At 58.6% G+C, this 25,099-nt stretch overlaps 2 protein-coding genes and 1 non-coding gene across 3 annotated transcripts; 1 reads left to right on the top strand and 2 right to left on the bottom strand.

Moving 5' to 3' along the window:
• Nucleotides 1-3,083: 3,083 nt before the first annotated feature.
• On the top strand, nt 3,084-3,190 carry LOC115506596. The gene has a single exon (XR_003966441.1). It is a non-coding gene; the product is annotated as a U6 spliceosomal RNA (small nuclear RNA).
• A 5,328-nt stretch (nt 3,191-8,518) lies between these two features.
• LY6D (lymphocyte antigen 6 family member D) lies at nt 8,519-9,860 on the bottom strand. Its single transcript, XM_030304150.1, has 3 exons — nt 9,812-9,860; nt 9,003-9,101; nt 8,519-8,760 (listed from the first exon to the last, which is right to left on the bottom strand). Exons 1-3 carry the CDS (start codon nt 9,858-9,860, stop codon nt 8,519-8,521), a joined length of 390 nt encoding a protein of 129 aa, XP_030160010.1.
• An 8,643-nt stretch (nt 9,861-18,503) lies between these two features.
• LOC115506251 (lymphocyte antigen 6E-like) lies at nt 18,504-23,135 on the bottom strand. The gene is made up of 3 exons (XM_030304155.1): nt 23,084-23,135; nt 21,073-21,171; nt 18,504-18,715 (listed from the first exon to the last, which is right to left on the bottom strand). The coding sequence occupies exons 1-3, from the start codon at nt 23,133-23,135 to the stop codon at nt 18,504-18,506; spliced, it is 363 nt and encodes a 120-aa protein (XP_030160015.1).
• Between the last annotated feature and the right edge of the window lie 1,964 nt (nt 23,136-25,099).

Here is a 25,099-nt window from a genome sequence, read left to right as displayed (position 1 = left end):
TATAACAATGGACAGATTACCTAAGCAGAAAATCAACAAGGAAACAATGGCTTTGATTGACACACTGAACCAGATGGACTTAACAGATATATTCAGAACATTTCATCCTAAAGCAGTGGTCACACATTCTTCTCGAGTGCATGTGGAACGTTCTCTAGAATAGATCAGATACTGGGATACAAATCAGCCCCCAACAAGTACAAAAAGACCAAGATCATACTGTGCATATTTTCAGACCACAACACTATGAAACTTGAAATCAACCACAAGAAAAAACTTGGAAAGACAACGAATACTTGGAGATTAAAGAACATCCTACTAAACAATGAATGGGTGAACCAAGAAATTAAAGAGGAAATTTAAAAGTACATGGAAGCCAATGAACATGAAAACACGACAGGCCAAAACCTCTGGGATCCAGCAAAGGCAGTCATAAGAGGAAAGTATACAGCAATCCAGGCCTTCCTAAAGAAGAAAGAAAGGTCTCAGATACACAACCTAACCTTACACCTAAAGGAGCTGGAAAAAGAACAGCAAATAAAGTCCCAAAGCAGCAGAATACAGGAAATAATAAAGATTAGAGCAGAAATCAATGCTATCGAAGACAAATAAACAAACAGAACAGAACAGATCAATGAAACCAGGAGCTGGTGCTTTAAAGAATTAATGAAATTGATAACCCCCTAGCCAGACTGATCAAAAAGATAATGGAAAGGACCCAGATAAATAAAATCACGAATGAAAGAGGAGAGATCCTAACCAACACTACAGAAACACAAACACTAATAAGGGAATATTATGAGCAATTATATGCCAACAAATTGGGAAATCTGGAAGAAAGGGACAAATCCATAGAAACATGTAAACTACCAAAACTGAAACAGGAAGAAATAGCAAATTTGAGCAAACCCATAACCAGTGAAGAAATTCAATCAGTAACCAAAAATCTCCCAACAAACAAGAGTCCAGGGTCAGATGGCTTTCCAGGGGAATGCTATCAAATATTTAAAGAAGAGTTAACACCTATTCTTTTGAAGCTGTTGCAAAAAACAGAAATGGAAGGAAAGCTTCCAACCACATTCTATAAGGCCAGCATTACCTTGATTCCAAAACCAGACAAAGACCCCACTAAAAAGAACTACACACCAATTTCCCTGATGAACACGGATGCAAAAATTCTCAACAAGATACTAGCCAACTGGATACAACAATACACTAAAATAATTATTCACCATGACCAAGTGGGATTTATCCCTGGGATGCAGGGCTGGTTCAATATCCACAAATCAATCAGTGTGATACATCACATTAATAAAAGAAAGATTAAGAACCACATGATCCTCTCAATAGATGCAGAGAAAGCATTTGACAAAATACACCATCCTTTCTTGATAAAACCCTCAAGAGAGTAGGGATAGAAGGATCATACCTCAAGATCATAAAAGCCATATACAAAAGACCCAACGCTAATATTATCCTCAATGGGGAAAAACTGAGAGCTTTCCCCCCTAAGGTCAGGAACAAGACAGGGATGTCCATTCTCGCCACTGTTATTCAACTGAGTATTGGAAGTCTTGGCCTCAGCGATCGACAACACAAAGAAATAAAAAGCATCCAAATCAGCAAGGAGGAAGTCAAACATTCATTCTTTACCAATGACATGATACTTTATGTGGAAAACCTAAAAGACTCCACCAAAAAACTGCTAGACCCAATCCAAGAATTCAGCGAAGTCACAGGATATAAAATCAATGCACAGAAATCAGTTGCATTCGAATACACCAATAATGAAGCAGCAGAAAGAGAAATCAAGGAATTGGTCCAATTTACAATTGCACCCAAACCCATAAAATACCTGGAAATAAACCTAACCAAAGAAGTGAAAAATCTTTACATTGAAAACTATAGAAAACTTATGAGAGAAATTGAAGAAGACACACACACACACACACACACACACACACAATGAAAAACATCCATGCTCATGGATTGGAAGAAGAAATATTGTGAAAATGTCGACACTACCCAAAGCAATCTACATATTCATGCAATCCCTATCAAAATAACACCAGCATTCTTCACGGAGCTAGAACAAACAATCCTAAGATTTGTATGGAACCACAAAAGACCCCGAATAGCCAAAGCAATCCTGAAAAAGAAAACCAAAGTTGGAGGCATCACAATCCCGGACTTCAAGCTGTACTACAAAGCTGTCATCATCAAGACAGTATGGTACCAGCACAAGAACAGACACTCAGATCAATGGAACAGAATAGAGAACCCAGAGATGGACCCACAAACATATGACCAACTAATCTTTGACAAAGCAGGAAAGAATATCCGATGGAATAAAGACAGTCTCTTCAGCAAGTTGTGTTGGGAAAACTGGGCAGCAACATGCAGAAGAACGAACCTGGACCACTTTCTTACAGCAGACACAAAAATAAACTCAAAATGGATGAAAGGCCTAAATGTAAGACAGGAAGCCATCAAAATCCTCGAGGAGAAAGCAGGCAAAAACCTCTTTGACCTTGGCCGCAGCAACTTCTTACTCAACACGTCTCTGGAGGCAAGGGAAACAAAAGCAAAAATGGACTACTGGGACCTCATCAAAATAAAAACCTTCTGCACAGCAAAGGAAACAATTAGCAAAACTAAAAGGCAACCGACATAATGGGAGAAGATATTTGCAAATGACATAGCAAATAAAGAGTTAGTATCCAAAATCTACAAAGAACTTATCAAACTCAACACCCCCCCCCAAAACCGAAATAATCCAGTGAAGAAATGGGCAAAAGACATGAATAGACTCTTTTCCAAAGAAGACATCCAGATGGCCAAAAGACACATCAAAAAATAATCAACATCATTCATCATCAGGGAAATACAAATCAAAACCACATTGAGATACCACCTCACACCTGTCAGAATGTCTAAAATTAACAACTCAGGAAACAACAGATGTTGGCAAGGATGCAGAGAAAGAGGATCTCTTTTGCACTTCTGGTGGGAATACAAACTGGTATAGCCACTCTGGAAAAGAGTATGCAGGCTCCTCAAGAAATTAAAAATAGAACTACCCTGTGCTAGCTTCGGCAGCACATATACTAAAATTGGAACGATACAGAGAAGATTAGCATGGCCCCTGCGCAAGGATGACACGCAAATTCGTGAAGCGTTCCATATTTTTTTGAAGAAGACCAAAGCAGGAGGCATCACAATCCCAGACTTTAGCCTCTACAACAAAGCTGTAATCATCAAGACAGCATGGTATTGGCACAAAAACAGACACATAGACCAATGGAATAGAATAGAAACCCCAGAACTAGACCCACAGATGTATGGCCAACTCTTCTTTGACAAAGCAGGAAAGAATATCCAATGGAAAAAAGACAGTCTCTTTAACAAATGGTGCTGGGAGAACTGGACAGCAACATGCAGAAGATTGAAACTAGACCACTTTCTCACACCATTCACAAAAATAACCTCAAAATGGATAAAGGACCTGAATGTGAGACAGGAAACCATCAAAACCCCAGAGGAGAAAGCAGGAAAAGACCTCTCTGACCTCAGCCGTAGCAATTTCTTACTTGACACATCCCAAAGGCAAGGGAATTAAAAGCAAAAATGAACTACTGGGACCTTATGAAGATAAAAAGCTTCTGCACAGCAAAGGAAACAACCAACAAAACTAAAAGGCAACCAATGGAATGGGAAAAGATATTTGCAAATGACATATCGGACAAAGGGCTAGTATCCAAAATCTATAAAGAGCTCACCAAACTCCACACCCGAAAAACAAATAATCCAGTGAAGAAATGGGCAGAAAACATGAATAGACACTTCTCTAAAGAAGACATCCAGATGGTCAACAGGCACATGAAAAGATGCTCAATGTCGCTCCTCATCAGGGAAATACAGATCAAAACCACACTCAGATATCACCTCACGCCAGTCAGAGTGGCCGAAATGAACAAATCAGGAGACTATAGATGCTGGCGAGGATGTGAGAAACGGGAACCCTCTTGCACTGTTGGTGGGAATGCAAATTGGTGCAGCCACTCTGGGAAACAGTGTGGAGGTTCCTCAAAAAATTAAAAATAGACCTACCCTATGACCCAGCAATAGCACTGCTAGGAATTTACCCAAGGGATACAGGAGTACTGATGCATAGGAGCACTTGTACCCCAATGTTTGTAGCAGCACTCTCAACAATAGCCAAATTATGGAAAGAGCCTAAATGTCCACCAACTGATGAATGGATAAAGAAATTGTGGTTTATATACACAATGGAGTACTACGTGGCAATGAGAAAGAATGAAATATGGCCCTTTGTAGCAACATGGATGGAACTGGAGAGTGTTATGCTAAGTGAAATAAGCCATACAGAGAAAGACAGATACCATATGGTTTCACTCTTATGTGGATCCTAAGATACTTAACAGAAACCCATGGGGGAGGGGAAGGAAAAAAAAAAGAGGTTAGAGTGGAAGAGAGCCAAAGCATAAGAGACTCTTAAAAACTGAAAACAAACTGAGGGTTGATGGGGAGTGGGGGGGGGGAGGGTGGGTGATGGGTATTGAGGAGGGCACCTTTTGGGATGAGCACTGGGTGTTGTATGGAAACCAATTTGACAATAAACGTCATATATTGAAAAAAAAATATAGAACTACCCTATGACCCAGCAATTGCACTGCTAGGCATTTATCCAAGGGATACAGGTGTGCTGTTTTGAAGGGACACATGTACCCCAGTGTTTATAGCAGCACTATCAACAATAGCCACGGTATGGAAAGAGCCCAAATGTCCATTGATGGATGAATGGATAAAGAAGATGTGGTTTATATATACAATGGAGTATTACTCGGCAATCAAAATGAATGAAATCTTGCCATTTGCAACTATGTGGATGGAACTGGAGGGTATTATGCTAAGTGAAATTAGTCAGAGAAAGACAAAAATCATATGACTTCACTCATAGGTGGAATTTAAGATACAAAACAGATGAACATAAGGAAAAGGAAGCAAAAATAATATAAAATCAGGGAGGGGAACAAACCATAAGAGACTCTTAAATACAGAAAACAAACTGAGGGTTGCTGGAGGGGTTGTGGGAGGGGGGATGGGCTAATGGGTGAGGGGCATTAAGGAGGACACTTTTGGGGATGAGCACTGGGTGTTACACACAGGGGATAGATCACTGGAATCTACTCCTGAAATCATTTTACACTCTATGTTAACTAACTTGGATGTAAATTTAAAAAAATAAATAATTTAAAATATTAAAAAAAAAACCAACTCAAGAAAACCCTTCTAGAACTATGTTGGTTTAGCAAGGTTGCAGAATAAAAGGTTAATGAGCAAAAAATTCATTGTATTTCTGTATTCTTACAACCAACAATTGATCATTGAAAATACCATTTATAGGGGCGCCTGGGTGGCGCAGTCGGTTAAGCGTCCGACTTCAGCCAGGTCACGATCTCGCGGTCCGGGAGTTCGAGCCCCGCGTCGGGCTCTGGGCTGATGGCTCCGAGCCTGGAGCCTGTTTCCGATTCTGTGTCTCCCTCTCTCTCTGCCCCTCCCCCGTTCATGCTCTGTCTCTCTCTGTCCCAAAATAAATAAACGTTGAAAAAAAAATTAAAAAAAAAAAAAAAAAAGAAAATACCATTTATAAATTTTTTTTTCCAACGTTTTTATTTATTTTTGGGACAGAGAGAGACAGAGCATGAACAGGGGAGGGGCAGAGAGAGAGGGAGACACAGAATCGGAAACAGGCTCCAGGCTCCGAGCCATCAGCCCAGAGCCCGACGCGGGGCTCGAACTCACGGACCGCGAGATCGTGACCTGGCTGAAGTCGGACGCTTAACCGACTGCGCCACCCAGGCGCCCCAAAATACCATTTATAAAGAGCATCCCGTGCAATACTTAGGGATGATGTTGACAAAAGATGTGTAAAGCCTGTTTGCTCTGAAAGCTGCAAAACACTGCTGAAATACATTGCTAAGGGCGTCAGCAGATGGAGAGGTACGCCGTCCTCATTGATGAGCAGACTTAATAATACGATGTAGGGGTGCCTGGGGGCTCAGTTGGTTGAGTGTCCAGCTTTGGCTCAGGTCATGATCTCACGGATTGTGAGTTCAAGTCCCCCGTCGGAGTCTCTGCTGTTAGCATGGAACCTGCTTTAGATCCTCTGTCCTCCCCTCTTTTCTCTGCCCCTCCCCCATGCGTGCTCGTGTGCGGTCTCTCTCTCTCTCTCTGTCTCTCTCTGTCTCTCTCTTTCTCAAAAATAAACATTAAAAAATAATGAGATGTAAATTCTCCTTGAACTGATCTATGGATTAGGTGCAGTCCCAGCCCATATCCCAAGGGCATTGTTCATGAAGAAACTAGGAGGCTAACGCTGAAATGCATATGGAAATGCGAAGGATTTAAAATCGCTAAGACCATTTTGAAAATGAAGGTGAAAGGTAGAGGTGTCACACGACCCGAGTTTCGGCCTTAACATACTCACAACAGTGTGGTAAGGGCGTCAAGACGGACATACAGACGGACGCACCCGTCGGAGTGTCCACGGTTAAGGACCCACAGCACCTTGTGTCGGCGAGCGTGTGGAGTGGCCGGAGCCCTCTTCCGCTGCCGGTGGGGATGGGGGAGAGCAGCCTCTTTGGAGAGCAGTTTGGTGGCCCCTCCGACGGAAGAATCCCCCTATCACATGCCCCTGGATTCCACTCCTGGGTTGTACCCAAGCGAGGTATAAACATCTGTCCACGCAAAGACCAGAGGCGATGGCCCACAGCGACATTCCTCATGAGGCCTCAGGCCTGGGAACCTCCCAGATGTCCATCAACAGGTGCGTGGGTGGAGGGACCATGATGTGGCCGTATAGCGGAGTCCTGTGGGCAGCAGGAGTGAATGACAGAGGCCGCCCCCCCCCCCCAGCAGGGATGTGTCTCTGGATCCCGCTGAGGAAAGAAACCCGAGACCAAAGACCCGAGACCCGATTCCATTTTATCCAATTCTAGAAAACGTGGGCTGATGCACATGGGGCGTTTCCAGGCTTGGCCGGGGTTGGGGGGGGGGGCGGCGAATAGCTCTGTTACAAACCGCGCACGCGGTGGTTGCCAGGGGCGGGGCGTGCAGGGGAGGACGGAGGGGGTGCGCAAAGGGGTTGCAGGCAGCTTTGCGGGTGATGGGCTGCTCACTGTCTTGGTCGTAGCGGTGACTTCAGGGGCACAGAGCGTGTAAGTCTCATCACGGTGTGCACCCTGGGTGTGTCCACTTTATCGTTACTTCAGGTGTACCCTGACCGAGCTGAGCAAAGACAGAGGATGTTGGATGGTGACGAAGCCATGGGGGTTGGGGCGGGACACACGTGGGCAAAGCTGGGGACGTGGGTGTAGCTGATGGTGGCACCCGTGTGAAGCTCCTAATTTAGGTGATGTGATGGAGACAGAGGCAGGCCGAGCGGGCGTTGCCCCCCCAGCAGGTCTGGGCGCCAGGGCCCTCAGGCTCCCCGGGCCCTGCTCCTGCTGGTCCCTCAGCCAAGCACCCCGCGGGGGCCCCGCCAGCCAGGGCTCCTCCTTGCCGGCACCCGAGTCGGGGCTCTGTCCGGCCCAAGGTGAGGCCTCAGAAGGTGGTGGCCGCCCGGCAGGGGGTGCAGGCCTCCGAAGCCTCTGGTCCTCCTAGGAAGGGGCAGGCTGCTTGCTTGGGCATCTGCGGGGGTGCTGAGAACTCACAGGGACACAATGATCCAGTTGCCCAGATCGGGGCAGCAAACCTGGAACCCGGGCAGCGGGGCCCAGATCCAGGCAGTTGGGCCAAGGTAAGTTTACCCACATTGGGTTGACCGCATCCAGGTGAGCTCAACAGCCCCCTTTTGCCAGCCTCCCTAGGGTGGAGGTGGTGTGTGCGTGTGTGTGTGTGTGTGTGTGTGTTCTGACCATTTGGGTCACAGGCCTTCTGCCCTGTGCCCCCCACCCAAGCCTCCTCCAGGAGCGTCCTCTCCTGGGGCTGCAGAGAAGATGCCTGGGGAGGGCTGTGTCTCCTCTGAGGTGGGGGGGGAGGTGACACTGGTATTTCAGGAGTCCTGCACGAGGCCAAGACGGGCCCTGGGTGACAAGTCCCAGGCCCTGGGGGCCTGTGAGGCGGGATGGCCTCCTCCCTCCCCCCTGCACTCCTGAAACAGGAAGACACAACCACACCGGTTTTCGATCATTTATTCCTGTGCAGAGGTTCAAGTAGAAAAATAAATGGAAACCCAACAGAATGAATGTAAAGTCAGAAGGGACACGTGCATCCTCTCGTCTGGGGGGCGGGGCTCCAGGCCATCAGCTCCCTGGCTGCGGCCCCAGACCCTCCGAGGGGGCCCCCAGCCCAGGACGCGGGAACCTCCTCCGTCGTGGCGAGGGAAGGGCTGCGGAATCTCCCAGTCCGGGAGAGGAAGCGACGGGGGGCCTGGAAGTCCCCGGGGGGGGGGGGGGGGGGGGAAGGGGATGGGCAGGTCACAGGCTGGGGCAGGTCACAGGCTGGGGGCCGAGAGGAGGGCGGCGAGGAGGAGGCCGAGGGCCAGCGCCAGGCCGGGGGCGGGGCCGCTGAGCCGGCTGCGGGCGGGGGCGCTGCTCTGCAGGCTCTTGTTGCACAGGTCGCCCTGACAGCACCGGGTGGCCGTCGCGCCACTGCTGACCTGGCCCTGAAGGTTGTGCGTGGGCGTGCACGACTCCACGCAGTCCTTCTCCACCAGGTTCCCCAGCAGGGGCTCCACTGGAACGGATGGGCACAGTCAGACTGGGCAGCTGCCTCTGAGCCCCCCGCCCCCCCCCCCCCCCGCCGCCCCGCGTCTGGCCTCCCCAGCACCCCAAGTCCCAGCTCCCGGCCCCCACCGCCCCCCGGCCCACCCATCACCGACCCGTCCCCACCAGCCTGCTGGCGTCGGGGCCCCTGAGCAGAGCTCTGGGGTGCCCTGCGGGGCCCCCTTCCCTGGCTCCGTGCTCCCGGTCACTCACGCTTGGTTATGGTCCTGCAGTAGCGTGCGCTGGCCGTACAGTCCTGAGCTTTCTCGCAGTTGGTGGAGCTGGAGCACACGTGACAGCGGAGAGCAAGGGCTGGGGGGACGAGGGGCACAGGGGTCACTGTCCGGACCGAGCCCTCTGCCGCCCCCGACCCGCGCCAGGCCCCTCCTACACCCCAGGCCCTGCCAGGGCTCCTGTCTCCCCGGAGGCAGGAGGCGACAGTCCTTGGCTGCCCAGAGCCTGGGACACCGAGACCCCTCGTGCCGGGAGGAGGGGCCGTGCCGGGCCTGTCTAGAGAGCTGGCGGTGCTGGGTACACGGGGGACCCTTCCCCAGGAACGTCACAGAGCTCTGAGACTTGCTAAGAGCAGCTCACAAGACACGATTGCTGCCCCCCCCCCCCGCCGCCGCCGCCGCCAGAGGCTGCCCCCAGCGGGCGAAAGTGGTCGCGTGGACCTGAGTCAAGGCCCGGGGCTTCAGCCGACCACGCTGAGCCTGTGGGAGGAGGGGCTTCCCGGGGACCAGACCGTCAGGGGCTGGGTGATCGGAACATTGGTCTTTCCCCAGGGGAGGCATCTCAGCACCGCTCCCAGCCTCTCTCCCTCTGCGTGTCTGATCCCACGGGCTGATGCGAAGATGCTGCGATATTTTAAGTCTGATTCCGCTAAGACATGGGTTCATTTTGTTTGAAATTCAGTCCAGGATTCCCTGAGCCCAAAGGCCGGTAACCTCAGGCTTCCAGAGTGTGTCCCACAGACCCAAGCTGCCCACCCGCCCCAGCCCTGCACCCTGCCCTTCACCCACCTGGCCCCGCGGCTACCAGTGCGACGAGGAGCAGCAGACCTGGCTTCATCTTGGGGTGTCTCCGGGAGCAGTGGGGGCCCCAACTCTCTGGAGGCCTTATAGCTGGGGCAGGTGCTGGTGGGAGGGACCAAGGCGGGCAGGTGGCCAGGCGGTAGCGTTCCACCCGCCCCACCCTGGCTGGCCCACACCCACCCGCCCAGTGCGGCCTCCCCTGCCACCTGGAGGGACCTCTGCCCCTGGCTGCCTGCCCCCCAGGGCAGGGGGCTTCCCTCCCCCCACCTCCGGGCGAGGGACAGAGGCCTCCGCTGGCTCTGCAGCTCACTGCGCCCTCTTCCTCTCCCCGGCTCTCTGTCCGACCCCCGGATCATTTTGTCTCAGACCTGTCACCTCCTCCCTTGCGACCCCCACCCTCAGATAAGGTCAACAGGGTCACAAGCCTATGCAGGTGCCCTGTGGGCGCCCAGGGCTGTGCCCCCCGCGCTGGCCCTGCCTTCCTGGGCTTGGGGCTCAGGATCGCCAGGCCCTCCCATGGAGCCCTGGGCAAAGGACCCCACGGAAGGAAGGCACCTTGCTGAGATGCCAGGACCTCGGGGTAGTGACAGGAAGAGGAGCAGGGTGGGCCGCGGGCTCGGCGTGTGGAGGCTGGATGTGCCTGCAGGGAGGTGAGCGTGGGACCAGGGGCAGGACCTGGGGCACTGGGGGAGGGGCAGGGGCAGGGCTGATGGGGGAGGGGACGGTGCCGAGGCAGAGATTCAACTCGCTCTCCAACTGGGAGAAACCGAGGGCCCCTCAAGTCTCCAACAGCCCTTCCTGCCACCCTCCCACCAAGGACTCTGTCCACCGTGCCCTGGGCCCCGGCCCTCCCGGAGGAGCCCCAGCCTTCACCCTGCTCCGGGACCCGTGGCTGTCCGTCTCTTGCTCTGGTCCCGAGGGCAGTGAGCTCTTCCAGGCCAGGGGCTGTGGGTGACTGGCAGATCCCCCTAACTTCACCTCACAGTGCTCGCAGGGACGCGGGGCGGAGGGGCTTGGCCCTAGGCACAGGGGCCGCCCTCCCCCCGCCCCTGTAGGTCTCCTTGCCGGCCCTGGGCCCCCGCCGCTGCTCTGCTAGGCCAGCTGGACCCTGCTGGGTGGTGCCAGTGGGCCCTCCGAGGCGTCACCCTGTCCCTGCCCTGGCAGGCGGAGCCGACCGTGGGTGCGGGTAGGGCCAGAGCACAGGCGGAGGTGAGCCCTCCCCCTGCCGCAGCCCCCATCCCGCAAGTACTGGAGGGCCTGCTGCAGGGAGGGGAGGCGAGGCTGGAGGGAGGACAGGGTTCAGGCTGGGGGGGTCTGGGACCCCTTGGCCCTTCCTCCCAGCGTGGCCCTGGGCGGGCCAGCTCCGGAGCTGGGCCTCCCCTCTCCCCTGCCACGTGGGGTAAAGTCGGGGTTACATCCGGTGCCAGGGGTCCAAGGACGTGCCGCCTGACACTCTGTGCTGCGCTCCCTAAAGAAGTTACTGGACCTGGTGGGAGTGGCCAAGGGTGGGGGGTGGTGTGGCTTCCTTCCAGGACCCTGGGGGACGCCGGGAGGCCCCTGACGCGGTCCCACAAGCTGGTCCCAGCCTCCCTGAGCCTTGTTTAGCGCAGCTGGGGTGTCCCCTGACAAGGCAGGTGATGCGGGGGGCCCCATGCCCACATCCCGAGAGAGAAAGTCACCCCAAGCTCTGAGGCCTTCCCGAATTCATTCCACAGCCATTCATGGGCAGATGGAAGGCAGGGTCCTGGGAAGCAGGATATAGGGCTTGGGGAGGGGGGGGTGGTGACTGGCAGATGGGGAGGGGTGACTCACTGAGGCCAAGGGGCACGGAAGCTACTGGAAAAACAAGTTTGGGGGCTTGGATTTCCTGTAGGGCCTGGTAGAGCTACGGGGTCCAGGGGTGTCGGGCAGACCAGGACTGGAAGTTTGGATGTGAGGCCCGTGGGCAGCAGGGTCCCTCCCCTGGGGCTGGAGGGGACCCTGCCCACCTGGCCCATCCGCACAGGGCACCTCAGGCTTCACTGTGGCCGTGTGCTCTGGAAGCAGGGACAGACACCTATGGGAGCAGACGTGGCAGCTAGGCCCTGGTTCCACGGGGAGAAAGCCTTTGTCTCTGGTGAGGCGGCCAGTGAGGACAGGGGCTGCCCACCAGGGTGTGAGCCGCCTGTCCTGGGGGCCTCCTAGCAGAACTGTCAACAGCAGCCTCAGTCACAGTTTGCTTGGGGGAAAAAGTGGGCAATTCCCATGGCGGGAGCTTTCTGAGAACTGGGAGTCATTGGAGGGGCAGTCAGGGAGGACTTCCTGCAGGTGGTGACCTGATTGCCTTGATCTTGGAGGCAGATTTCAGGGGAGAGAGGAGTCGTCATGGCCCTTTAAGTTGGCCCCCTTCCAGCATCCTTCTACTGGTGAGGACGTGAGGTCCCAAGAGGGCCCTGCGGGCTCCAGCCAGGTCACCCTGGCAGTGGCGTGAACCCGGACACTCCTGTGTCCATGGCCTCTCCTCCTGTCCCCCTCATCCTCTGGAGAAAACTGCTACTTTCCAGAACTCAAGCCCTCTCACCCAGTCCCTGGAGCCAACAGCAACAACGGCTAGAAGAGGTCGTGGAGGGGCACAGGCGGAGGGTGCTACCAGCCCCCACCCTCAGCCCTGCCTGCTTCCTGAACACAGCGGGCCAGGAGGCCAGGCGCCGGGACAAGCCCAGACCTACGCCTGCAGTGTGCCTTTCCTGCTCATGCCCCCCGCCCCACAGGCCCCACACCCTGCCTTCCACTGCTCCCCACGTCTCAGCCTTGGAGTGCGGGGAAAGACAGGAATCAAGGCCTAGACCACCAGGCCATGGGGGTCCCTGGGGTCGCACAAAGGGGTGAGCGGCCCAGAGAGGGAAGCAGCGCGGCACAGGGGCCACTCCAGGCGTTCTGAAAATGCAGCCGGGGAGGCCCTGGGGCCCTGCCTTGGGCTGAAGGTGAGCTTCCGCGTGGGCAAGTCAGGTTCCCCCACTGGGTGCACCCCCAAGCCTTGGGGCCTGGGGACAAGCCTCCTTCAGTTTCAAGTTGCATTACAGGCGGGTCCCACGGCTGCACACAGGGGGACACCGCCCCTACCCACTCACTCCCTTGGCTAGCAGTGCCCATCATAGACCCTGCGCTCTGGGCACGACAGGGACAGACAGGAGAGACAGGGCCAGCCCTTGGGACCCCTGGATGAGCTGGGGAGACGGTGCACAGACAAGCGTACCCCATGTGAGTGGGAGGTCAAGGAGGCCAAGGGAGGGGGGTCTCCTGAGGATAGAGCAAGGACAAGGGGGTCAGGGCCTGGATCTGGTCCCCGGTGGCCTCTGGCACGCCGTAGCCCTTTCCTGTCTCTGCCCCTTCCTCCCCAGTAGGGCTGAGGTGACTCCCTTGTGAGTCAGCCAGTGGAGGGATACGGTGCCCCCTGCGGCCTTTGCGCCTCCTTCACACGCCTGCACACACGCATGGGGCCTCCCTCGGATGACACAGAGAGGGCCTTGTCCGTGGTCACCCAGTCAGCAAGTGGGAACCAAAACTGGGCCCACCCTCCACTCTGTCCCTGCTGGCCTGGGGCTCTTACCCCACACCCAGGCCTCCCTGCTCCTCCCTCATGAGCAGGAGACTCACCCTTACACACAGGGCCACAGGCCTAGACATGGGTCCCTCTCACCTGCTTCCCAGGGCCTGGCATGGCCCCGCCTGTTCTTCATCATCTGGGACCATGGCCACCGGTGTGGGGCCTCCCTTTCCCGGTCTGCCAGAGCGCAAATCCGGGGAGCAGCCACATGGGCAGCCCTTCCCTGCCTTGGGGTGCAGCCTGTCCCCCAGGAATGCCTGGACTGGAGCCCTAGGCTCCCGTAGACCAGGAGAGACATGCCAGTTCTCAGGCCTGGTGGGCCGCTCCCCTGCAAGAGGCCCCGCACGGCTCCTAGGACCAGCCCCGGGTCCCCCGGCAGAGGTCTGACGTGGGCCCTGCCAATCGGCGTCTCCGGCTGTGTCTGTGAGAGGCACTGGGATTCAGGGGACCGGGTGATGGGGGAAGCTCTCAGAGTGGGGAGTGAGGGCTGTGTCCTTCCATGAAGTAGAGGAAGAGAGCTTGCCGAAGGGCACGGGCACCGAGCCACAGAGCCACAACAACCTGGGGACCTCGGAGTTCCATGGCTGCAGGCTCTTAGCAGTGTGGGCTTGCAGAACACGCAAACCTGGAATTGCAGAAGCTAAAGCACCTGAGATCCAGGTGCCCTGGAGGGGGTTTATTCTCCGCATGTTAGGATAAGCTCCCTCTAAGGTTTGAGAAAAAGAGAATGTGCTCATGTTCTACCCCTAGGTTCTCCCTTCTGCTGTGCCACTGCTCACTGCTCCTCCTGCTGTAGCCTGAGCTTGCGGCCTTAAACCCTTGAGCTCCGTGATGGCATTGGGTGTAGGTTCCAGGGTAGTGAACACCTACCACCTACATAATCCACACATCTGTAGCTTACCCATCCATCCATCCATCCATCCATCCATTCATCCAACATCCGTTCATCCATCCATCCATCATATACTCATCATCCATCCATCCACCCATCCATTCCTCCATCATCCACCCATTATCTGTCCATCCATCCACTCATCCACTCATACAACTTATGTATCCTGTAGGAGATAGTTACAGTGATGTCTCTTTCTCCTGTCCCCTCGTCCCTTTCTCATTCACATACACACTTACCGCCTGACAAGAGAAAACAGTAATTCTCAAAGACTGTGGAGTGAAACCCAGTGGGGCCTCTGAGAGGCCCTAGATCTACAACTGGTTGGCAAGCAGCTCTGGGATTTGCGACACCCAACATGCACACACGTTCCTTTTACTTAAGATTATATATGATTTGGGGGTGGCTTTGAGAGGACATCATTGATCCTAACACTTAAGAGAGAAATAAACATCTTACGTGGATCATGTGCCCTGTCAGTCTGTCTGTGTGTCTTTGGCCCTGGTACGTCTTACACAGAGCAGTGTAAGTTCCTTTCCTTAACAACCCCTCCCCCATTTGTCCCTTGTCCCTTGGGAACAGGAAATGGACCCCTGTTGGATCCCGCCACCCTTTAAGCCGCACTAAACCCCTGCCAGGACAACCAAATTAAAAAAAAAAAGATTTGGGGGGAGTGCCTGGGTGGCTCAGTTGGTTGAGTGTCCAACTCTTGGTTTTCACTCAGGTCATGATCTTACAGTTCATGGGATCTGGCCCTGCATCAGGTTCTGCGCCAGGTGTGGAGACTGCTTGGGATTATCTCTCTCCCCTCTTTCTCTCTTCCCCTCCCCCATGCTCTCAGTCTCTCTCTCTCTCAAAATAAATATACAAACCTTTAAAAAACAGATTTTTGGCAACAGCGGATGAAGTGCTCGGATGGGGACTACTGTCCTCCCCAGTGCGTGTGGGGGAGGGCTTCAATCTTCCAGTGACACCCAGATTTCAGAGGCGGACAGCCTCTTTCCAACTCTGCACTTTATAGACGAGGTTCCGGACTCTTGTTGGGGACAAGATAACAGGAGCTGGCAGCACCACATCTGCATCAGCAGGTGGCCTGGGAGCGAGGGGTGCATTGTCCTCACGCGGCCTAGATGCCGAGGACACCCAGTCCCTGCTCCTCTGGGCCTCAGGCAGCTGCTGAGCTTTGAATCTGCAGCAGCCCCACTCAGCCACTCCCTGCTCAGCCTGGTGGCCTCGGGGGCTCAGCTTTGGCACCCGGCCCGGTGCAGGGGGTTTGCATGCTGTGGCAACTGCTCTGGGTGTGGGGACAGGCTCCTCAGGGCAGGGAGTGGGGCCCCAGCTGGGCCTGGCAGGGAGCTGAATGCTCTGCCTACAAGAACTCAGGGGATCAGAGGCCTGTGTCATCTTTGCCCGGGAACATTACGTAAGATTGGACAAGTGCTGCTACTTGGGGAGGAGGAGAGGCCGGGTGGAAGGAAGGTGACACAGGGAGACCCAGGACCCCCCCAGGGCTGAGCGCAGGGCAGAGGCCCAGCTTCCGACTGTGACCCTGGGGGATGCAGAACCGGGAGAAAGGCCACAGCTATGCTGTGCTCCGAGTATCAGCCAAGCTCTCTGAGCTCCAGCGGCCTCCCTGCCTTCCTGCCGGGGGGAACAGGTCAAAGCCTGTGGCCTGGCTGTGGCCCCACGCCCACACAGCCCCAGAATGCCCCTCCCTGAGGATCAAGCCCAGCTTCCCACAAGCCCTGCTCAGCCGACCCACCTTTAGTGTTCCCCCACCGCCTGGGTCTCCGTGCAGCCCCTCCGGCCCTTTCTTACCTCTGGGCCTTTGCACCTGTTGTCCTCACTGCCTTCCCAGGGCTGGGATCGCAGCCCTCTGAGAGTCCGGTGAGCCCTCCAGCACCCCACCCCCACAGGTCTGTGGTGCCCCAGGGCCCACACGATCCTGGGGTGCGGTGGGCGCGGTCTCTGAGAGTCCCCTGACTTAATGACTGTGGGGAAGCCGTGGGGGCGGGGAGGAGGCAGAGAGAATTCAGGCTTTGGGGCAGACCGATCTGCCAGCCAGGGATTAAATCCAAAAAGCAGTTTGTGCCTCAGCGTCCTCATCTGTAGCAAGGGCAATTAATGTCCTCATTGGAAATGTCTCTTGGCCGCACCTCGACTTCTGAATGTCGAAGTCTCGCAGGAGACCACCGGTCGTCACGTGGCACCCAATGTGGCTTTCCCTTGGGACTTGTACAAGTAGGGCCTGCCCTAGTGGGGAAGCTGGTCGGACAGGAGTCAAGAGAGGGAATTTCCACTCTCTTTGAGAAAGAAACCCCAAACTTCAAAGGCTGGGTGGGGTGGCCCAACTCTGAGCCCCAAGTTTGTTCCCGAGAAGGCCACTTCACGTGGACTTTGTGCCAACCTGCTCCTGGGTCCCCGGAGCCCAGCAGGCCTGGCCACGAAGGGAACTGTACTAGTGACTCAGAGGGGCCCCAAGGGAATCCTGACATCCGTGTTTCGAGGCAGGGCCCCCTCAGCCCACCTTGTCCTCCAGGGTGTGGACAGAAGCACAGAAAGCCTGCGAGAACACAAGTCCCTGCCCCTGCCCCGCTTCCCCACACGCTTCAGGAGCACTCCCGGGTAGAATGGCGGCCACGGCAGCGTCACAGGCACGGGGGACGGACAGCAGGCTGGGCTTGCGGGCACTGGGTGGGGGGTGGCGGCCCTGTGAGGCCACAGAGGCGGCTGCCGGGAACGGGAGGACCTTTGTCCCTTTTGGGTACTCTGGGAACTCCGGGGACACTAGTGTCCGGCCGAGTTGCGGAGGTGGAGGCTGAGAGGAAGGCAGTGGGCGACCGGCTGTCCCGGCTGCAATCTGTCCCTTGGTTCCCAGAATCGAGGCCCAGGCCCCACCAGGGAAGGTCCTGGCCATCACGGCGTCCCGTCACCTTGGCACTTGGGCTGTGGGAGCCGCGCTCTGCCAGGCAGGCAGGACGTTGGCCTCTGGGGCCCCCGGAAGGGATGTGAGGGACAGCGATGTCGGGGGAGGGAAAGTACCAGGGCCTGCGAGGGGAGGAGGCAGGTGGGCCAGGGCAGGGCCCCGGGGCTAGGAGCAGGGAGGCCCCGAGAGAGCTGTGGGCCGGGGACCTGCATGCGGTCCTGGGGAGAGGCCCCGGGCAGAGGTGAGGGAGGAGAGCTGGAGCCTCTGGCCCCTTGCCCCCCAAGAAGAGCCCCGGGTGCCCGGCTGGGCCCTGACTGGGGGTGCAGGGCGGACCACAGATGCTGGGGAACCCCACGGGAGCCCCCAGGCTGAGGGCTGGGAAGGGGTGCTGGCTTTTTGGATTCTGAGGAGAGTGCCTCCTGCTCTCTGAGTTTATGCCTGGAGAATGCCACCGCCCTCCGTAAAGTGCCCCTGCCTGGCCCCGAGGTACGGGGGACCCCCCAAAATTTCAACATCTCAGGCAATGGGGACAGGATGTACAGCTTTATTCTCCTCCACGAGCTCCTGGGAGGAGGCCTTGCCGTGGGCGCCTCTGGTGGGGGGCGGGCCAGCCCCCGTGCCCAGTGAGAACACAGGCCCCACACGGATTCTGCCCCCACAGCGGCAGCCAGGGGACCATGAACAGGCCTGCCTTCGCTGGCAGGGACTGGGGGTGGGGGCGAGGCGGCCTCCTGGAAGCCCTCATCCCATGTGCTGACCTGGGGTGGCCCCGTGGGCTCTCTCGGGGTGTCTGGCTCCCAGGAGGCCCGGGGGTGGGTGCTTGTGCGGAGTGAATTCGCCCCTGAGGTGTGAGCGAGCCGTGGAAGGAGAGGCGGGTCGGTGCGCAGGGGAGCACAGGCGTGGCTGGTGCAGGGGACGCCCAGACCTCTGACCCGCCTGCCCCGTGCGTGGTGGATCCGGGCTCTCGAGGCCAGAGTGGGAGGAGCCCCCGTGGGAGGCCCCGCAACGGGGTGGAGGGTGTCGGGGAGGACCGGGTGGCCGGGACCCCGGGAGAGGGCCGCGGGTCCCTCAGAGGCGGGTCCCCTGAGGTAGGGGGGCTTCCCGCCCCGGGGTGGGAGCCCGAGGGGGGGGCCGGGCGGCCCCGGGGGAAGCAGGGAGGAGCACAGGAGAGACAGGGACCCTTCCCGCCTGCGTGGCCGAGTGCGGGGAGCGGGGCAGGCTGGCGACGGCCTGCGAGGGGCCGGGTGAGAGCCGGGCCCGCCCGTGGAGCGTGGGCTCAGCAGGCCGCCCGGAGCAGCGCCCACAGCAGGCTGACGGAGGCGCTGAGCCACAGAGCCCCGTGGCTGCCCGCCAGGCCCGCGGCCGCGTTGCGGTTGCACTGGCTGCCTTGGCAGCAGGAGACAGAGAGGGTGCGGCCGTCCGAGGACATTGTGCTGTTGGGGCACACCGGGGAGCAGGACTTCATGACCAGGATGCCGCCAGGGTTTGCTGTGGAGAGAGGGGCGGGGGCCGTGGGTGGAGGGCTCTGTGCGTCCCCCGCGCGGCCCGCCGCGGCCCGGGGCTGCCGGCACCGCAGGCCCCGTCCGCTTCCAGGGCTCCCGGGGGCTCCGTTCTAGTGGGAGGTGCTTAGAGCAGGGGTGGGGTGGCCGGGTGACAGTAGCCAGCCAGGGCAGAGCAGAGGGACAGGCAGGCTGCAGCGGGACGAGGAGGGTGTCGGGGGCCGGTCCCCACCCGCTCAGGACCCACCTCTGTGCACAGTCCCCCCGCCCGCACGTGGGCCCACGGGGGGGGGGGGGACACCAGACGCCCGAGGAGCAAATTCTCCGGTCACACGTGATGAGTGGTCACGACCGCGCTCAGCTATTACAGAACAGGGCAGTGTCCACGAACCCTGTCCTGAGCTATCGCCGAGGAGAGGGGAAGGATGGGGGCAGGTGCTGCCCGGGACATTGACCCAGCGTGGCCGCCTCCTCCCTGGCTGAGCCCCCGCCCCTCCCCCCAGGATTGCCAGCAGGGGGCCAGGAGACACCTCCACCTGCTGGTGATGCTGGGAGCACACGGGCGTGACCACCGACCGGCCTCTCGGCGGCCGCGGGTCCCGTCCCCCAGTTCCTGCTCCGGGATCCCTCCTGTTCCCCCTCACGCATCAGCACCCTCCCCACTTGGGGGGCCTCTGCTCAGGGCTCCCTCTGAGGAGCACCCTCCCATTGTCATCCAGGGCCATGACCGCTCCGGGAACACCGCCTGGCAGGACACACGGGTGGACAGACAGACTCAGCAAATGGGCAGTGAGGAGCGAACAGGAGGTGGGATAAGGGGGGGGCATGGGGGTCTAAAGGAAGCCCCCACCCCGGGGAGGGAACGGGGGCCCTCAGGGTGTTGGGTCCTGTCCGGGTGTAAGAACTGATGCTTCAGCGGCAAAAGGCACCCACTGGGGGGTTCCCGGCATGGGGGGGACCACCGGGACCAGCTCCTCCCCAGCCCTCCCACCCACCCCTCCTTGTGCCACAGCCAGAGCCGCAGAGCACAGCGGGTGCTCAGGGACCATCGGCCAGGTGACTGAAAGAGAACACGACCTGCCTGTGCCCCACACGCCCAGGACTTGGCCAGAAGTGGGGGAGCGTCCCCTAGGCCCTGAGAAAGTGACCTGGTCCTTGGGCAGGGTCCTCCTCCGCCTGACGGGAGCAGGTCCGGGAGGCATCGAGGGGTTTGTGCTGCCTCCTCACAGGGTCCCTGCACCAAGGAGGGGTGGGGTCCAGCCAGACACCATGTCTCCCCGTAATAAGGGGGCTCTGCGTCCCATGTGGGAGGGCCTTTGTAATCATCGAGGTTCACAGGGAGCTGGGGCCCCAGCGAGGCTGCCTGGCTCATCCAGGGCATCTGACGTGCTGCCGGGACCTCCACAGACAGGACACCAACGGGGACAGGGACCGGTGGGGGGAGGGGGCTCCTCACCCCCTCCCAGAAGCAGTCGCTCCTGCCTCCTGGACCCCGCGCGGCCACCTGCGGCCAAACCTCAGCACACATGCCTCCCGCCTCTCTCGGGGCCGCTCAGGGACCCAGTGTCTCTGCAGCATCTTCCAACCCCCCCCCCACCCCTCACTTCAGGGTCCCACCCTGTGCCTGCTGCCCCTGCAGGCCAACTTCCCCACTGCCCTGTCTAGTGACCCGGTCAGGCTTCCCACCCCTCGGGGCCACCACAGCGACCGGGCCCCTCACCTCCCTGCCGTGCTCAAACTCCCACCATGTGACCTTCTGTGGCCCCCCCTCGCACCCTGACCCCGCCTGCCAAGGTCACCATCAAGCACCACTCGAGAGCTCGGGGCCCCAGCCCAGCCCTTGACGGCTCAGGGATGAACCAGACCCACAGAGGGACTTGGGAGGTCAGAGGAAGGAGGGAGCCTGTCCTGGGGGTCCGGGCACGGGGGCGGGGGGTCATCTGTTGGAGGCAGGCTACAGGTGCGGCCGGGAAAGGCAGGGTGATGGTGACGGGCCTCGGGGCCGAGGCCGTGGGTCCTGTCATGATGCCATGGGCCGGGCTGCCCCGCAGCCCTGTACCCCGCCCTGTCCTCCAGGCGCCGGCCTCCCTCCAGGCCCAGTCTTGCCGAATCCCTGTGCGGCCTGCTTCCTCCCGCATCTCTCACGCGGACTCCCTCTGACTCAAGCGGGAAGGCCACATCTGGCCTTGCTCTGCGGTGTGTCGGGTCGGGGTGTCGCTGGGCTGCTCCTAGCCCACCTCCCACCAACACGGAGGCGGGGTCTGGCAGAGTGAGCGGGTCCCTACCACCTCCGGCACCGCAGGGGGGCCCCTGGCCGGGCTGTGGGGGTGCGTGCGGGGTACTCACTGGCCTGCGTGATCACACAGTACTTGTCAGTTGGGGCGCACTCCACCAGAGACTCGCAGTCCTTGTGGCCACAGCACACGTGACAGTGAAGGGCCCGGGCTGGGGGGAGGAAGCAGGGACCCCTGTCAGCGTGGGCTGGGGAGAGCCTGGGGGCCATGTCTGGCCCTCTCTGAGCCTCCGCCACCCCCCCTCCCTCCGGAGGTGCTCCCGGTCCCCGGGGACGGGGCTAGAGACGGTCAGCAGGACCGAGGGGGCCCTGGGACGGAGGAGGGTTAACTTCAGGGGGGATCTGGGCTCTGCTTCTCACTGCCGCTGCCCCTCTCTGAGCGACAGAGTCCTCCCTATGAGATGGGACCGAGCACAGCCTGAGGCTGCCCGGATGACAAGTCACAGGCTCTTGGCCCCTGCCCCACCCTCCTGTGCTGCGGTTCCCGGCTTGCACCGCGGCCTGGACCGGAGGACAGCGGGGGCTGGGAGGGTTTTGCGCACCGTGGGCACCAAGGGCTGCTTAGTTAACAGGAGGGAACAGCCCTGCCCTCACTGCCCGGGGCCTGCCAGCGGCCCCTACCCCAGACTGATCAGCGGACAGTCCACAGCAAAAGGCCCTGGTGACCCCCGCCCCGTGCACTGTGACCGGCCCCAGGCCCCGACCACAAGGATGCAGGACAAGGCTCCTGGCCTGGAGGAGCCTGCAGGCTGCCCGGGGGGTGGGGGCGGCCAGCTGAGGTTGGGATGGAGTGGGGTGAGTGAGATAGAGTGACACTTTGTGGGACACCTGGCCCAGGTGTCTTCATAGAGGGAGGGGGCCATCTGGGAGGGTTTCCTGGAGGGGGTGCCCCTGGAACTGCGAAGGGGCCATTGGGCAGGTGGGAGAACCAGGGTGGAGGGGCACGTGCTGCGAGAAAGGGCACGTCTATGCCAGGCCCGGGGGCTGTGGTGTGCCCGCTCCGACATCAAAGCCGGCACCTGTGGAGGGGAGTGACAGCATCTTGCACACACGGCTCAGCAGACATCAGGGACCCCTTCCCCTGGGGAAGTGGGGACACTTGTGGCTGAACCACGGGTGATGAGGTCAAGCTCAGACAGACCCCAGGCTCAGAGGCTTTCTTCCCAGGATAGGACTCTGGAACACCCCCAGGAAAAAGAGGTATCTCTGGGGGTGACCCCTGGCTGTTCCTATGCTCCTGTCTGCAACTGAGTCTGGTTGGGTGGGGGGGACACTCCCAGCTTCCTCTGAACTAGAAATTCACATAGCCTCTGTTTCCCCCTCAGGGGTCGGAGAGTCCTTGTGTGGGGGGATCTCCACACTGGGGAGGCCTCACTGGGGCCTCCGGGGAGCCGCCCCTCACCGTTGTGCCAGCCTCTCTTCTGACAAACACCTTGTCCCCTGCCCCGTCCCCAGAGCCAGCCTCGAACCTTTGCCCAAGTGTTCCCTCCATCTGTGTTTCCGGCCTCCTCGGGATGGGCCTGGTCTCCGAGGCGCCTCTGTCTCTGCCTTCCCCCCAGGCGGTTCCCCAGACAGGCCAGAGGCCCCAGCTCTCCCACCTCCACTCGGGGCATGTGGAGGGGGCTATTATCCCTGGGTGGTAATTATTCAGCTGCTAATCACAGGCTGGATCACCCCCTCCCCGGGGCCCCATTTCCGGTGGCCCCAAAGCAACAGGTGCTCTCGTTCAAGGTCACACAGCCAGCAAGAGGGGGTGGGAGTGACCAACTCATTCCCCTGATTCCAGCACCGAGAGTCCTGCCTCCCAAGAATCCCCTTTGTCCAGGAAAACAGGACACTGGCCTCCTGGCTGGTAGCTGGTCCCCCTGTCGGCCCAGAGCTCTGCAGACTCAGGCCTGTCACCGGCTCTTTCACCCACGAGAGGCAGATATACCAGAAACTATGCCCAAAGGGACACAAAGGTCTCCAGGTCTCCCCCCCAACACACACACACACTCCTCAGGGGGAAGCCACGCCCAGCAGCTGTCTGTCCCCAACCCTCCCACCCGGGTCAGTGGTTCTTACCCAGGTCAGTGCACAGAGCGGCCAGAAGCAGAAACAGCAGGAGTGGCCTCATCGTGGGGCATCCACCGGCTGGGACTGGGGAGCGGCCGGCACCAGGTGCCTTTATATGACTGGCTTCTTCGCCGGGTCAGACCTAGTAATTTAGCTGGAGCTGAACTTGGGACGGCAGGGCCAGCCTGACTCACGCTGCCTGGGCTCCCCTCTGCCCCACCCCCAGGGCTCCAGGGGCTCTCAGGTCACCTGTGCCCTCTCTCTGCCTGCCTCCCTGTCCTGAGCCTTTGGCCTCCCGGTCCCTCGAGGTATCGTGAGGTCCCAGGCCCGGCTGGGGAGAAGGGAAGTTCTCGATGGTCTATGGGTGACAGTCCACGCTTGGGGCCTGGGGGACACAGCCCTGCCTGGGTCTTCCGGGTAAGCACAGCCATTTCTCTTGTGTCTCTCCCCTGGCCAGGCCAGGCCAATCAGGGAGGCGCCAAGCCCATTTGAGTGGGGACACTGAGAGACTGCAGGCTGAAGCCTGGCTTTGGACCAGCGCGTCTCAATTTTTGTGTGCGCACACATCACAGGGACCCTGGCAAGATGCTGAGTCTGAGGCCCTGGACCCTGCATCCCTGACAAGCTCCCGGAGAGGCTGGTGCTGCTGGGCTGCAGGGATGACCGAGCAGGGGTGGGCAGGGCCAGAGGGGCCCAGCATCTCAGATGGCACTGAGTCACTGCCCATTGGCCTCCAGGCCGGGCTTGGGGGACCCTGAATGACAAGGGTGCCCTGGGAGGATGCAGGGACCAGCCTGGGCACAGTGGGCTGCCCCCAGTTGCTGTTTTGGGGTCTGGCTAGGGTTCCAGAGGCTGAAGGTTGGAGCTCACACCTCCTGGTGTTTCCACTGCGTCCCTTCCGAGGGCCACCGGCCTCTCTCTTCTGGCGGCTGGAGGCCCCTCCCCAGCGACCAGAGCCTCCCTTCCAGATGCAGTTCCGACCGTGTCACAGTCCGCCAAGAGCTCTGCAGGCACACGTCGTCCGCATAAGCCTGCCTCGCCTGGCCTCCCCTGTGTCCTCCAGCCTCCCCGCCCTCCCCTCGGCCTCCAGAGTGAAGCCACATGCCTCCATGCCCTCACCCGGGCCCGGCCTGATGCCCGGAACACCCTTCCCTCCTTTCCTTCCGCGGCAGAATCATTGTCTTTGTCCGGAACATTCTTAGACCCACTATTCCTGCCTGTGCCCTGGCGGCGCCTGCCTGGAGCCCGTGTCCTTCCCCAGGTCCCCCGCAGGGCCTCTGCTCCGTCACCCACGGAGGCTGGGCCAGCTGCTCACCCCTAGAACCAGGTGCACAGGTCGGGAGCCACGTGCATGGACGTGGGGCCCTGGCGGTGCAGCAGGGGTCAGATCCGCGCTGGGACAAGCTCTCTCCACACCGTCGCCGCCTAGCAAAGCGTCAAGGAGCCTGGAACACTGATATTTCATATTGGCTGTTTTTTTTTTTTTTTTTTTTAATTTTTTTTTTTTTCAACGTTTTCATTTATTTTTGGGACAGAGAGAGACAGAGCATGAACGGGGGAGGGGCAGAGAGAGAGGGAGACACAGAATCGGAAACAGGCTCCAGGCTCCGAGCCATCAGCCCAGAGCCTGACGCGGGGCTCGAACTCCCAGACCGTGAGATCGTGACCTGGCTGAAGTCGGACGCTTAACCGACTGCGCCACCCAGGCGCCCCCATATTGGCTGTTTTTAAACTTTGTGTAGAACTTTCTCAGTTTTAGAGGTATGGTGTGTGGGGTCCCATCTGCCACGGCCTCCAAAGGACCGGGGTGGGCTCACCCTTATCAGGAACCTGCTGAGAGTGTCGCGAGGGCGCAGCAAACGCACGAGCTGCAGTCGCTGCGTCCGGAACGAGGGCACATCAGTGTGCTGAGAAGGGAGGGGTAAGGCCCGCGCAATCCCGGGGTTGACTCCGTGCATCTCGCCCCGTCTGCTCTACCCCATCCACGCCTCCCATACCCTCTAATACGCTGCACGACATCTACCG

This window comes from Lynx canadensis, chromosome F2 (assembly GCF_007474595.2).
Source record: "Lynx canadensis isolate LIC74 chromosome F2, mLynCan4.pri.v2, whole genome shotgun sequence".
Lineage (NCBI taxonomy): Eukaryota > Metazoa > Chordata > Mammalia > Carnivora > Felidae > Lynx > Lynx canadensis.
Note: the sequence above shows the minus strand (reverse complement) of the source record. Positions and strands in the feature narration are given on the sequence as shown.